This window comes from Rhinolophus sinicus, linkage group LG12 (genome assembly GCF_036562045.2).
Source record: "Rhinolophus sinicus isolate RSC01 linkage group LG12, ASM3656204v1, whole genome shotgun sequence".
NCBI classification, from domain to species: Eukaryota; Metazoa; Chordata; class Mammalia; order Chiroptera; family Rhinolophidae; genus Rhinolophus; species Rhinolophus sinicus.
In genome coordinates, this window is record NC_133761.1 from 642,614 (window position 1) to 655,828 (window position 13,215).

Sequence of the window (13,215 nt, forward strand, 5' to 3'; positions counted from 1 at the left end):
TAGTGGTGGGGTTGTTGCCGGGTAAGCTTCCAGGCCTGGGATCTAGCCAGGTCAGTCTGCTAAGCAGCATCCCTCACCCAACCTCCTCCAACACACACACACACACACACACACACCAGCTGTCAGTCTTCTCCTTTGAGCTGGGAGCCTGCAGAGAGGAGCTCTCTCTAAGAACAGCAGGTGGCACATGCTGGAGCAGACTTGGAGCCAGGGGTGGAAGGGTGGAAAGGGCCGGAATCTCACTTGCTCCCACACTTTCAAAATAGGACCCAGCCCCAATGGCCGGCCCCCAGAGCAGCTCTGAAGGAGCTCACCTCCTGGCCACTTGGTAGAGCGAGAAGTCTGCGTCTCCTTTCCCAGCTGCACTTTCAAGCGTGATTCCCTCAGACACTGACTGCAGTCCTCTAAAACAGCTCCCACTGTCCCCCTTCCTCCAGGTCCCCAACAGTCCCCCTCTTTGTCTTCACGAGATTTTGCCTTTATAAAAATCCTGTTCCCATCATTTTAGAGGGGAGGGAGATGAGGAAAATATTCTGCCATGTTTAACTAGCTCTGCCTATATAGTTCATTTTAAACGCTCCCACGTTGAGGAGAGACCTGCCTGGCTGGGGAAGACACTTTGTTGCCTCAGGCAGGTTGAAACGTGGCTGACAACCTCCGGCCCGAGCCCACAGATGTGGTTTCTTCACTGAGTTAGGGGCTTGGCACGGAGTGCAGGCGGCATGTGGCGGAGTCCAGGGCAGCTCCACACCCAAGATGCATGTCTTGCGCCTTTAAGAATCAGTTCGGGGACTAAGGGGCTCTGCGTGCGCACCCTTCTGCTGATGGGTTCACGAGTCTGTCTCGGTTGCTGTTCTACCGACTGTGTGTCACTGAGTCTACGACGCCATCGTTTTAAGGTGACTACTGTTTTATGAATCACTAGAAAAGAGAAAATGTTGCCAATTTTAAATGAGGACACACCATCCATTGGTAGGCGCACCCTGACCTCTGAGATGTGAGGATGCAAAGAAGAGGCATCTGGAGATCTGCCTCGCATATGTGGCGATTCTTTGTCACCTCTCTCAACTTGATCGTTTGGGCAGGTGAAACTCCTTCAGCCCTGGAGGGGATCCGGCCGTCCTCTGTCCTGCCTCTGGGGTGCGAGCGGGGGGACAGCACCTAAGTTTTTCTGTAAAGGGGGCAGAGAAGTGGAGCAGCGGCCGCACGAGGGCGGGGGGCGAAGCGAGCGGCTGGCTGACAGGACGAAGGTTACGCGGTCCTCGCCCCGCCGCGCGCGGCCGCGACGGACGCGCGCCCACCCCGCCCCTTCCTTACCCGCCCCGCCCCTTCCGCCAACTCGCTCCGCCCCTTCCGCTCCGGAAGCGCGTTCCTTTCTCCACCCACATCGCGGGAGAAAGGGCCTTGTATCGCGATAGTTCCCTCTTTCTCCGGGCGCCTCCGCAAGCACCCACATCGCGCGAGACCGCGGAGGGAGCAGGAGCGTGTGGCGCGCGCTGCGGCCGCGACGGATGCAAGATGGCGACGGCGACCATAGCTCTCGTAAGTGAGCTCCCTGCGACCACGGGACTCCGCTCAGCTGGCGGCAGCGGGTCCTCTGCCCGGCCGGGGCGCTGAGGGCCCCTCCGGGGACGCGGCGGTCCCTCGCCAACCCCGCAGCCCTTGGTCGCATGAGACGGGGCGGGCGCGAGGCAGGGGCCGGGCTGCGGCCATAGCTTCCGGCCCGCGGGCTGCAGCTTCCGGCGGCGAGCGCGGGAGTGCGGTGCGGGTCCGGGGCCGGGGAGCTTAGTGAGGGCCGTGCAGCGCGCCGAGTCCGACCCCTTTGCGGGGCGGCCCACCAGGCCCCGGCGAGCCGCAGCCTCGGGGCGGAGCCAGGCGGCCGTCGTCCCGCTCTGCAGACGGGGTGCGCCGGGGCTCCTGGCAGTGATGGCGCGTCTCCTCCCGCCTGTGTGAAGGGGGCTGCGGGGCGTGAGTGGAGGGCTCGGGCTCGGTGGGGAGTGTGGCCGTGGCTCCTTGCAGCCACAGCTGTGAAGCTGCTCCCCGCTGAGGCTCTGCGGGGGAGTGGTTACCAGCTAACGGGGACTCCATCCAGTCATCCCCCCTCACGAAGGGAAGGACGTGCTCTCTCATCACACGTTTCTTAAGCAATTCCTTTGTCCCAAGCGCTGTGCCAGGACTTGGGGGCACAGCGGAGAACCAGAGGCAGGCCCTGCCCTGTTCGCGGGTCTGGTGGCACCAGAGACCAGTTCCCACTCAAGGTGCCTTATATTGGGTGTCCGAGGGAGCCGTGCTCAGGGCACCTGGAGGAAGGAACCACTGTGCCCCGCTGGGTTCTCACCTCGCTTTTAGCCACATGGAGTGATGAGCATAGACCAAGACCCCTGCTCACACCACACATCCCTGGTGACACCTGCCTTGACCCTTCTTTCTCCCCACTTGGCTCTGTAACTGGCTCCCCTCCTGGACCCTTCGCGGTGGCCCTTCATCTCTCTATTTGCCCCCCTTCCCCCAACTCACACCCAGAGTCAGGTGGTGAAGTCTGTTTGAGAAGGCAGCTTTTGCAGGTGGCTGGAGGCTGGGCTGATAGGGGAGACATTTGAGGGTCAGGAAATAGACTGCCCTGGCCAGGCCCTGAGCTGGGGGCTGACACCCAGTGAGGGCAGAAACCAAGCCCCAGCTCGTGAGGCGGGCTCAATGTGTAATTCCCAGCCAACTTCACTGTCCTCTTATAACTGAGTCCTGCTTCCTGTCGAAGCCACAGGAGCAAATGACATTGTGAGAGAGAAGTTAGGAATGAGGTGAGGATTGAAGGTTTGGTGACTGCCCCAGGCAGCAGTCAAGGTTGGGTGGTGAGGGAGCAGGAGGCTGGAAGACAGGTCCTGAGACTCCTGGGAAGGTGTAGAAGGCCAGCGAGAGTGGATACCTCGTGTCCCTGCCCGTCCACAGAACAGCGTAACCATGAAGCCCTGGAGTTGGCACTCGTGTGCTTGTGGAGACAGAGGGGTGAATTGGGGTTCAGCTCAGCAGGGGCACAGTGCCAGACACAGGTGGCATCATAGTAGAGCTGGCCATGAGCCGTAAGTCTAAACCCAGGAAGCTGGGGCTTTTGGTAGGGGTGAGTTCTCTCAGGTTAGCACAAGCCGATGTGCTGATGGGTGTATATAAACTAGAGGCCCAGGTTTACCCCGTTAGACTCGGGGAGTGCGGTAGGTCCACCCTGCATCTGACGTGTTCCTCTTCTAAATTTCGGAATGGACAGGTTTCTAGAAGGGTTGCCTGTCTCCCTGCTGTACTAGTTGGGCATAGTGAGTGCCTGTTCTCTGTCTTGTGTTCTGTGCATGGTGAGCCACTGCTCACTGTCCTAAGCGGTGGCGTCTGCTCTGAGGGAGCTGGGATGGAGTGGCACTGAACTTGTCTGACTGGGATCTGGTGAGGGAAGGGCGCAGGAAGACCCAGAGATGCCTCTTCTCGCTCAGGGGTGCCTGCTGCCTGCTGCCTGCAGAAAGGGCATGAGCTTCTGGACACGTTGTGCCTCTGACTCGCTGCTCCGTCGTCCCCTTCCTCTGGCAGCCTGGCTGGAGCATCATCCTTGGGTGCTGTCGGGCAGGAGCACTGGGACCCTCTCCCCTCCCCGTGGGCACCGCTGCCTCCTCCTGTAGGTCCAGCCTGCCTGACGCGGTGCCGAGCGTGCCTCGTCGTGTCTGTCCACCTGCGCTTGCTGTTCTCGGTGCTCACTGCTGCGCAGTCATGCCTGTCCTCGGGTCGTGCTGCATCTGGTGCCCAGCCCCGAGCCTGGCCATGCGCTGGCTGCGGGAGGCAGCAGTGCTGTCTGAGGCTGACAGTGGGTGTACTTGCCCTGCACAGGGACCCCCGGGCCGCACATGGAGCGCCTCACCAAGTCCTCACGCCAGCCCCAGGAGACAGGCCTGAGTTCAGAGCCTGAAGCCTGGAGATGGTAAGGAGTGACTTGACTTCCTGCTTTTCTAATGGAAATAATCCTCTTCAGCCTGGGCTGTTGACCAGTGGCAGGGCTGGAATGTGTGTCCCAGAATCATGGGGCTGCGCTGCCTCCCCAAAGCAGGGCCCCTCACCCGTGTTGCCTGGTGCTGGGGGTGCCTACAAAGCTTGCTGTTTTCATTGCCAGAGGATGATGGCATGTGTCTAGCTATGATGACAAATGACAGTTTTTCTCCAAGCTCTTTTAGCATCTGCTTACAACAGAACCCAGCTCAGTGGCACTGGGAACTTTGTTTTTGCCATGGGTGGGGTGGGATGTCCTGGGCACAGTCCCTGGTGGTCTGACTTTTTCTGGGAAGTCTCTTTGGAGACGTTTTCTGCTCTCGGCGTCGTCCCGGTTCCTGTACTGGCTATCGCAGTCGTTAGGGAGAGGGCAGAAAGTTACTATACACGTGCCCTCCAGTCAGCCCTGTGGACGGAGGTCTAGGGGTTGGGGGCTCCCACAGAGCTGACGTGATCTTTTGCTGTGGGCCTTGGGGGGCAGCCTTGCTTTGGGGGCCAAGTCACACTGAGCCCGTGCCCAGCTGCCACATACCCACTGGCTGGGACTTGTGTCGGAGGCCCCTTTCTTTGACACTCTCTAGGGCACTCTTGCAGAGCCGTGGTGCTGAGGTGCCAGGCTGAGTTGGCCACAGTTTCCCAGCAGCTGGGCTTATGCTGCTGTCGCTCCTTAGAGGCGAGAGCATGCTCTGGCCTCGTCCGTGCACAGGGCTCCCAAGGGCATGGCTGTCCCGTGTTCCTAGATGTCTGTGGGTCTTGCCCTTGAGCTGGGAGAAGGGGGAGTAGGTCTCAGGGCCCTTCCAGCAAGGTCCTGACCACCATGACGTTGCCTGCCGCCTGCCCTCGTCCTGTCCTTGCCCCTGCCAGCCTGCTGAGCCGTGCAGGGAGCTGGTCCTTCCATCTGCTGTGCACGGCAGGGCTCCATGGCCCCTCGGTGTGGGGTAAGGGTTGCTAAGTTTTCTGCTGCCCTCCTCGGGTCAGACAGCCCTGGATAGAGTGACCGCTGCGGGGGGAGGCTTGCACGTGCAGACCGCCTGCCTGGCCCTGCCACCCAGAGGGCAGCTCTCCTCAGAGGTGTCTTCAGGAGGGGCCTGGGGCCTGGGCTTGGCGTGGGTGGCATTGGGACCGATGCTGAGCTGTGGATTGGCCCAGGCATGTGTGCAGGGTGCTAGCAAGGTGCCCCTTGCCCTGCTGGCGGGAAAGTAACTGATCTTTCGGACCTCAGCGGTGTGGCCCGAGGGCCACTCTAGACCCAGGAGAGCCTGCGTTCTCTTGGCTCGCTACCCTGTCCCCTCCTGGGGATTTGCTGCCAACTGGGGACTGCCCCAGATTCTGCTGTGGTTTCTGCCAGGCTGGCCCCATGTGCCAGGGCCCTGGGCAGTTGCAGGTACGCTGGCGGAATGGGCAGGGTGGGGTACTGTCAGGAATGTTCGGGCCAGGCCAGAGCTAACCCCTCCTGTGCCCCTGCCTGGCCTCCCTTGTTCGTCTGTGGGGAGCTCAGCCTTCAGCCAGTGAAGAGGAGAGGGCCTGGGTGGGTGGGTCTTCTGATTGTCCGTCCATTACAGCGTTTCCTTCCTGCCGCAGCAGGTCAATGGCCAGCAAGGAGGGGGGTCCGAGCCGGCGGCGGCGGCGGCGGCGGCAGTGGTGGCAGCGGGAGACAAGTGGAAACCACCACAGGTACTGCCCTTAAGCATCCTCGCCCTCAGGCCCGCCCGCCCGCCTGCCCGCCCGCCTGCCTGTCGCCCGGCCGTGTGCCCCTGGGCCCAGAGAGACCTGGCTGGGGGTGGGCGGGAGGAGCCCCAGGGCCTCTGTCTGGGCAGAAACGCCTGTCCTGCGCCCTCACCACCCAGCCTCCTTATCCCTGCCTCTCCCCTCAGCGTCCACCCTGCTTCTGGGTGGGTCGCAGTCTGGCGTGTGTTCAGATGCCAGGCAGATGGCCAGGTGGGGGCCGAGCCACAGCCAGGGTGAGCGCTGAGCCGTTGGTGCCGTACGGAAGGGCAGGCGTGCTGTTCCCGAACGCGCAGGGTGCTAAGAGCCAGCCAGCTCTCTGATTTAAGTAGACAGCAGAGCAGGATAGTGCACAAGCCCAACAGTCTGGTGGCCTCACTGGGCTGGGCACATGTCCTGCCCCGCGGCCCGTCCTTGGGAGTGTGTCCTGGGGGAGGTGCAGTGGGCCTTGTCGCTGGGTGATAGGGCTCTTTGTGCTTCTTGATGGCAGCGCCTGCCTCCAGGGATTTCCAGTGGGGGCTCAGCAAGGGGGCCCGGTGGGGGCTGGGCCGTCCTCTGGGGTCCCGCCACTGTGGCAGAGTCGGGGAAGGGCCGTGGTGTGCAGCTGGAGGCCGGGAAGTCACGGGCTGAAGCTGATGGGCACGGGGGCCTGGGAGTCCCTCCAGCCAGCCCTCCCCAGCCCTGGCTGGCTGTCCAGCCAGCCATTGGTTGGTGGGAGAAGGGCCTTTTGTTTACTGAGACAAAGGGGAGATTGAAAAGTTTCTAAGGGGCTGAAAGGGGGTTGGCATTGATGGCCGTGGTGACAGCCCGCTCTAGCATGCAGCCCCCGACTTTCGGGGCCTCTTTCCCACTGAGGAGAATTGGGCTTGGGGCCAGCTGGAAAGGTGGAGGGGACAGGCCTCCAGGGACCAGACTGGGCTGCTAGGGGAGGGACTGCCTGCCCTTCGCCCTGTGCTGGTCAGCATGCCAGTTCTCGGGGTTTGGGTCCGCCGGCCCCTTCCTGACTCCTTTGTACCTCTGTCCTTGCTTGTTGTTCCTGAGCTAGGGACCTGCCTCTTTTCCTCTGCCGTCCCTCCCAAGGCTGTGTGCGGGGGGCTGCAGAACACCTTCTCGGGAGGGGTTGGTGGTGGTCTCTCCTTGCACTTGCTGGGTGGCCGCAGGCCCCCTGAGCTGGTGGGCAGGCAGGTGTGCTCACACTCCCGACAGCCACACTCTCCTTGGTTTGGTAGCCATGCGTCTCTTCCTGCTTACACGGCTGTATTCTCACTGCAAACAGCTTAGAAGCGGATTTGACAGTAGGAGTGTGGATGTAATGCTAGTAGTGTCTGCTGTGGTCTGCAGGGGGCTGTGACTACTCCCTCCGCTTCCCTGGCCAGTGCTGGCCCGTGCCCTCGCCTCCTGTGGCCCTGGCGCTGGTCTGCTCCTGGGTTCTCTGCCCAGGGCTGAGCACAGCCGGAGGAGTCTGGTGGAGGTGGGCTGGAGCCGTCCCCTGGCTCCCTGGGCGGTGCAGTGTGCAGCGATGGGATGGGTGCTACAGTGGGGGGAGGCCCTTCGCCATACACGCCCCGGGGTGCTCCCTGGAGCTCGTCCCCAGCTGGGGCCGGGGCCAGGAGGAAGTGAGGGGCACTAGGGTGCCAGGCAGTCAGGAGAAGAGTGCGGACCATCGGCCCTGACCTGTTCCCTGTTGGAGGACAGCCAGGGCCGCATGGCCCGTAGACTATTGCACGGCGTGGCGCAGAGGCTCTGGGGTCAGGCGGGCCGTAAGGGCTGGCCCGCCTGCTACTTGCTGCCTGTCTCGGTGGCTCCTGAGGTCATTGTCGCCTGGGGCCTACAGCTGCTCCAGGTTGTCCCTGCCTGCCTCCAGTACCTGCCTGCCTCACTGTGTGTCCTAACCATGGGTCCTGGGGGCCACAGGACAGACAGGTCGCAAGGGCAGGCCCGCATGTAGGCCAGGCAGGAGAGTCTGTGCTAGGACCTGTCTGTCCGTGGGAAGGACTGGAGGCCACATGTAGTTGTAGTGGGAGGGAGACCGATGGGGTGGGATTCTGGGGGCCATAGGCGGGAGGTCTCGGGCTGCTGCTTAACCATTTCCCTGCTCCGCACCACCAGGGCACAGACTCCATCAAGATGGAGAACGGGCAGAGCACAGCCGCAAAGCTGGGGCTGCCTCCCCTGACGCCTGAGCAGCAGGAGGCCCTCCAGAAGGTGAGAGTGTGCCTCCCGGGGCCCTGGGCTGGGGGGCCAGAGGGGGCAGCCGGCCGTTGGCCCAGGCCGGGCCCCCAGTGCTCCTCACCACCGTCTCTCGCAGGCCAAGAAGTACGCCATGGAGCAGAGCATCAAGAGCGTGCTGGTGAAGCAGACCATCGCCCACCAGCAGCAGCAGCTCACCAACCTGCAGGTGAGCGCCCGGCCCGCCCTCCGCCTCCCTCCCTGCCTCCTCTTCCTTCTCTTCCTCCTCTGTGCCTGCGGCGTCCCCACCAGGTGTTGTGGTTCTCAGTTTCTCAAGGACTCCTTCTTGGGACGCCTGGGTTCCTCCCCGAGCCACGCGTGGCCCGGCCTTACCTGCCTGTTGCGCGCCCACGGCCCCTCCCCGCCCCTTCTCTGTAGCCTTGCCGCTCCCCGAGCCGGCTCCTCTTCTCGGACTTCAGACTTGCCTCAGGTCGCCCTGCACCCGTGCCCCCGGCTGGCTGCACGGCTGATGGTGCGGCATGTAGGCCCTTCCTCCTTGCCCCCTTGGGCTCCCACCTCCGCAGGGAGCCCAGATTGGCTGGGCCCTGGACTGAGGACAGGCTGGGGGCGCCTCCGTGGGGCCCTGCTTTAGACGTGTAGCCAGAGGCTGCGATGGCTGTGGGGGAGAGCAGGGCGAGGCCCACAGGTGCCTGGGCCTTGAGCCCCGCCCCCACCCGGCCCTCAGACATTCACGCTGCCAGGCGAGGCCCTGGCTGTTCCCATGCTCCGTCTGTGCCCATCCTCCCCCTGCTCCCCCTCTCCCTACCCCCCCCTTCCTCTGCCCCGCTGGCCAGGCTGCGGGCAGGGCACCTGGGGCTCTGAGGCCCCCCTGGGCAGGTGCTGGCAGCCATCAGCCGGCAGTGTGGGAAGGCAGGCGGGCCTCCCAGGCAGGGCGGGGACTCCGGGCCTGCCGCTGTCTGCGTGAGGTGTGACAACAGCGGGAGACTGCTCGGCTCCAACAGACTGAACTCTGTCTTTACTGTCTTTCAGATGGCAGCAGTGACAATGGGCTTTGGAGATCCTCTCTCACCTTTGCAATCGGTCAATAGAAATGCTCACTTCTTCCGGGGCTCATGTCCTTAGTCAGGGCTAGAGGGGGGCAGTGCGCCCGCGTGCTGGGGACCTTGCTCCCCTAGCCGGCCCTGCCCGCCAGCTCGGACGAGCGCAGCAGAGCGCCAGGCGTGGCGGGGCCAGTGGTATGGGCGGGCACCCACCCGGGACCGCCCTGGGGAGGCCTCCATCTGCTCTGAGGGCCCGCCTTAAAACTAACCGGCCAGGTAACTGCGGAGGGCAGCCGGCCAGGAGGGTAGCTGCCCATGCCAGGCCCACCTGTACCCATGCGCCTGCACGCACGCATGGGGCGCACCGCCCAGGCCTCCAGCTCTGTCAGTCTCCAGGCTGCCCGGGCTCCTGGGTTGGGGTCAGGCCCTGAGGAGAGAAGTCCTAACTCATGGCCCTGTCAGACCCTGGAGGGAGGATGGATGGACGGGGTGGGGGGCTGGGGGGACCTGAGCGAGCTAGAGAGGGAAGGGCAAGGACGTGGGCCTTGGGCCGAGCTGTCAGCAAAGGGTAGAGACCACACAGCCAGGGAGTAGGCCAGGGAGGAGGAGAGCCGGTGGCCGTGGCTGCCATGGGCAGAGGAGTCTGGGAAAGAGACACCCCTCCATTGCCCAGAGGCAGGCTGAGGAGGCCAGGGACCCCTCCGGGGAGTCTGAGGGGGGAACGTGGCCCCTTCTCGGGGGGCCACCCCTGGGTGTGCTGCTCTCACAGGGGAGATGTGGCCCTGTCCTCAGGGCCAGACCCAGTGTCTTCTGTGGGGAGCGTCTGTCTGTGGGGGAGATGACAGGGAGAGGGCTCTTGGCCCACTTGCTGTTGGGGAGCCCCCACTGAAGAGGAGACATGCTCCTGTCTCAGGGAACTTTGACCTGAGGGGTAGATGGTTTCGTGTCTGGGGTGCCTAGTGTGAGGGGGGACATCATTCCACCTATGGGGTCCTTGGTCTCAACAGGGAGCCTATTAGTCGGGAGTCCAGTTGAGGAAGGGAGTCCCATTTCTGGGGAAGTCCAACTTTGGGGGAGCTATGGACTTTTTTTTAGGCCCCTCTTTGAGGAAGGGGGAGGCCTGGCCTATACCAGGCTAGCTGGTGTCTTAAAAGACAGTGGCCTTTGGTCAGGGGCATCTTTGTGACGGTGTGGGGAAGCCCCTGTTGGTGGAGTGGCTAGAGCCAGGCCCCATCACCTCCGTCTGCCCTAGGCCTGTGCTCTCCTCCCGGTGGCCCACCGCCTGTGGCTCTGCAAACCCCCCTGCCTGGCACGTGTGAGGTTGCAGGGACAGGAGCCCATCCCTGAGGGCTTGGGGAGGTCGCTCAGCACAATGGCCAAGCTTAGCCCAGGGCAGAGGCAGTGTCTGCCCTGGGCCTGCCGGGCCCGCCACCTCCTGATGCTCCTGGGGGCCAGGCAGCTCTTTTTTGTGAGGGGTTCAAGGCATGGAGGGCCTGCAGAGTGCTGAGCCCCCACCTGATGAGTCAGCCCTGCACAAGTAGCTGTTCTTCATCCTCTCCAGGGAGCCCACATCCGGGCTCCTGACCTGCCCCCTGGGGTCTCTTCTGGGCGGTAGCTGCCCTATCTTCTGCCCCTCTCTTGCCTCCACACCAGTGGGTCCCTCCAACTTGGATGGCCTCCCCCCCCTCTTCCGTCGGAACACTTGGGAGGATCTCCCAGCCCAGCCCAGGCTACCGGGCCTCCAGACTGGAGGGGTGGGAGGGCACACTGCCCTGCCTCCCAGCCACCTGTCAGCTTTGCTGCCAGTCTGCCCGGGCCCTGGGGGGCCAGGGTGCGTCCGTGCCCTGCCTTGGGGCTTGGCCTTCCTTCCTGGGGGTAGGGTCCTGCTGACCCTCGCCACCCTGACTGCCGGCGCTCAGCGTGCGCCGGGCTGCCGCGTGGGGAGCCCTCACCACAGTGGAGCTGAGTGGGTGGGCCAGGAGGGGCGTGGGCTGCCTCGCCGCCTGCCACCCCGTCACAAGCCAGTGGCTCTCTCTCCCCTTGTGTCCTGCTCCAGATGGCAGCTCAGCGGCAGCGGGCACTGGCCATCATGTGCCGAGTCTACGTGGGCTCCATCTACTATGAGCTGGGCGAGGACACCATTCGCCAGGCCTTTGCCCCCTTTGGGCCCATCAAGAGCATTGACATGTCCTGGGACTCTGTCACCATGAAGCACAAGGTGAGATTCAGTCTGCCCCGCCCCACCCCACCCCACTCCGGGCTCACCTAGCCTAACGCCAGCCCCTGTGTCCAGGGCTTTGCCTTTGTGGAGTACGAGGTCCCGGAAGCCGCGCAGCTGGCCTTGGAGCAGATGAACTCGGTGATGCTGGGAGGCAGGAACATCAAGGTGAGGCCCCGGCCAGGTGGATGCTGCCGGACTCTGTCCAGCCCCCTCCGGGAGCCTGCAGTGACCCAGCCGGGCTGACTGGGGGCTTTCGGTACCCTGCCTCTCCCCCAGGTGGGCAGGCCCAGCAATATAGGGCAGGCTCAGCCCATCATCGACCAGCTGGCTGAGGAGGCACGAGCCTTCAACCGCATCTACGTGGCTTCCGTGCACCAGGATCTCTCTGACGACGACATCAAGAGTGTGTTCGAGGCCTTCGGCAAGATCAAGTCTTGCACCCTGGCCCGGGACCCCACGACTGGCAAACACAAGGGCTACGGCTTCATTGGTGAGCTAGGGCGGGCCGAGGTGGGCGGGCCAGGCCTGCCTGGCACTGTGGCCCTCACCGCTGCCCCTACCCTGCAGAGTATGAGAAGGCCCAGTCGTCTCAGGATGCCGTGTCTTCCATGAACCTCTTTGACCTGGGTGGCCAGTATTTGCGGGTGGGCAAGGCTGTCACACCCCCCATGCCCCTGCTTACACCTGCCACACCTGGAGGCCTCCCACCAGCTGCTGCTGTGGCCGCAGCTGCAGCCACAGCCAAGATTACGGCTCAGGTGAGGGCTGGTGCAGTTGTGGGGGTTTGATCCTGGGCAACCGGCCCCCAATGCTTTGGGGACGGACTGGCTCTCTGGGTGGTATTGAGTGGAGGCAACCAGACTGAGGACTGAGGGGTGGCCTTTTGGGTTGCAGGAAGCAGTGGCCGGAGCAGCGGTGCTGGGTACCCTTGCCACACCTGGACTGGTGTCCCCTGCACTGACTCTGGCCCAGCCCCTGGGGGCTTTGCCCCAGGCTGTCATGGCTGCCCAGGCCCCGGGAGTCATCACAGGTGAGCCTGGGTGGGTCAAGGCTGCCCCTCTCCCCTAGGCTCACTGCCTCTAGGGCAGCCCAGCCATGGCTGCACGGTGCTGTGTTCCTTCTCAGGAAGGACAGAGGTGGGAGGGAAGGGGGGTGTGACTGCCATACCTGCTGGGTTTGTTGCAGGTGTGACCCCAGCCCGGCCTCCCATTCCGGTCACTATCCCCTCTGTGGGAGTGGTGAACCCCATTCTGGCCAGCCCACCAACGCTGGGTCTCCTGGAGCCCAAAAAGGAGAAGGAGGAGGAGGAGCTGTTTCCGGAGTCAGAGCGGCCGGAGATGCTGAGTGAGCAGGAGCACATGAGTATCTCGGGCAGCAGTGCCCGCCACATGGTGATGCAGAAGCTGCTGCGCAAGCAGGAGGTGTGTGGCGGGGCCGGCGGGGCCGGCGGGGCTGGCGGGGCTGGCGGTTCAGCCAGCCAGTGCTCAGCTGTCCCCTCCACAGTCCACAGTGATGGTTCTGCGCAACATGGTGGACCCCAAGGACATCGACGACGACCTGGAGGGGGAGGTAACTGAGGAGTGTGGCAAGTTTGGTGCTGTCAACCGTGTCATCATCTACCAGGAGAAGCAGGGCGAGGAGGAGGACGCGGAGATCATCGTCAAGATTTTTGTGGAGTTTTCCATGGCCTCCGAGACTCACAAGGCCATCCAGGCCCTCAATGGGCGCTGGTTCGCCGGCCGCAAGGTTGTGGCTGAAGTGTATGACCAGGAGCGTTTTGATAACAGTGACCTCTCTGCGTGACCGTGACCTTGGCCCTGATCCCTGGACTTGTACTTGCTCTTGTTTCCTCTGGGTTTTATAGTGATTCAGTGGTGTCTCGGGCCCAGCCGCCCTTGTACGCATAAAGGTGCAGATGGTGCTGGCCCTGAACGGCCCTGTGTGGCAGTGGTCCTGTACTTCCGGCTCCTTAGCCAGAGTTGTGGGGAGGGCCCAGGGCAAGCCCCTGGTTGGCACAGA

General features: G+C 63.4%; 1 protein-coding gene across 8 annotated transcripts; it reads left to right on the forward strand.

Annotated features, from left to right (window-relative positions):
- The first annotated feature begins 1,342 nt into the window (after positions 1-1,342).
- PUF60 (poly(U) binding splicing factor 60) lies at positions 1,343-13,128 on the forward strand. Of its 8 annotated transcripts, XM_074316596.1 has the most exons (13): positions 1,432-1,542; positions 3,865-3,955; positions 5,602-5,694; positions 7,855-7,950; positions 8,054-8,143; positions 8,965-9,015; positions 11,032-11,193; positions 11,269-11,361; positions 11,473-11,686; positions 11,764-11,954; positions 12,091-12,226; positions 12,382-12,617; positions 12,700-13,128. In XM_074316596.1, exons 2-13 carry the CDS (start codon positions 3,953-3,955, stop codon positions 12,997-12,999), a joined length of 1,665 nt encoding a protein of 554 aa, XP_074172697.1. In that variant the 5' UTR covers positions 1,432-1,542; positions 3,865-3,952; the 3' UTR covers positions 13,000-13,128. The 8 variants fall into 8 exon arrangements, with proteins under 8 accessions (XP_019567826.1, XP_019567831.1, XP_019567830.1 ...); XM_019712271.2 differs by lacking the exon at positions 3,865-3,955 and having other exon boundaries at positions 1,379-1,542; XM_019712265.2 differs by lacking the exon at positions 3,865-3,955 and having other exon boundaries at positions 1,379-1,542; positions 5,605-5,694.
- Positions 13,129-13,215: the final 87 nt, after the last annotated feature.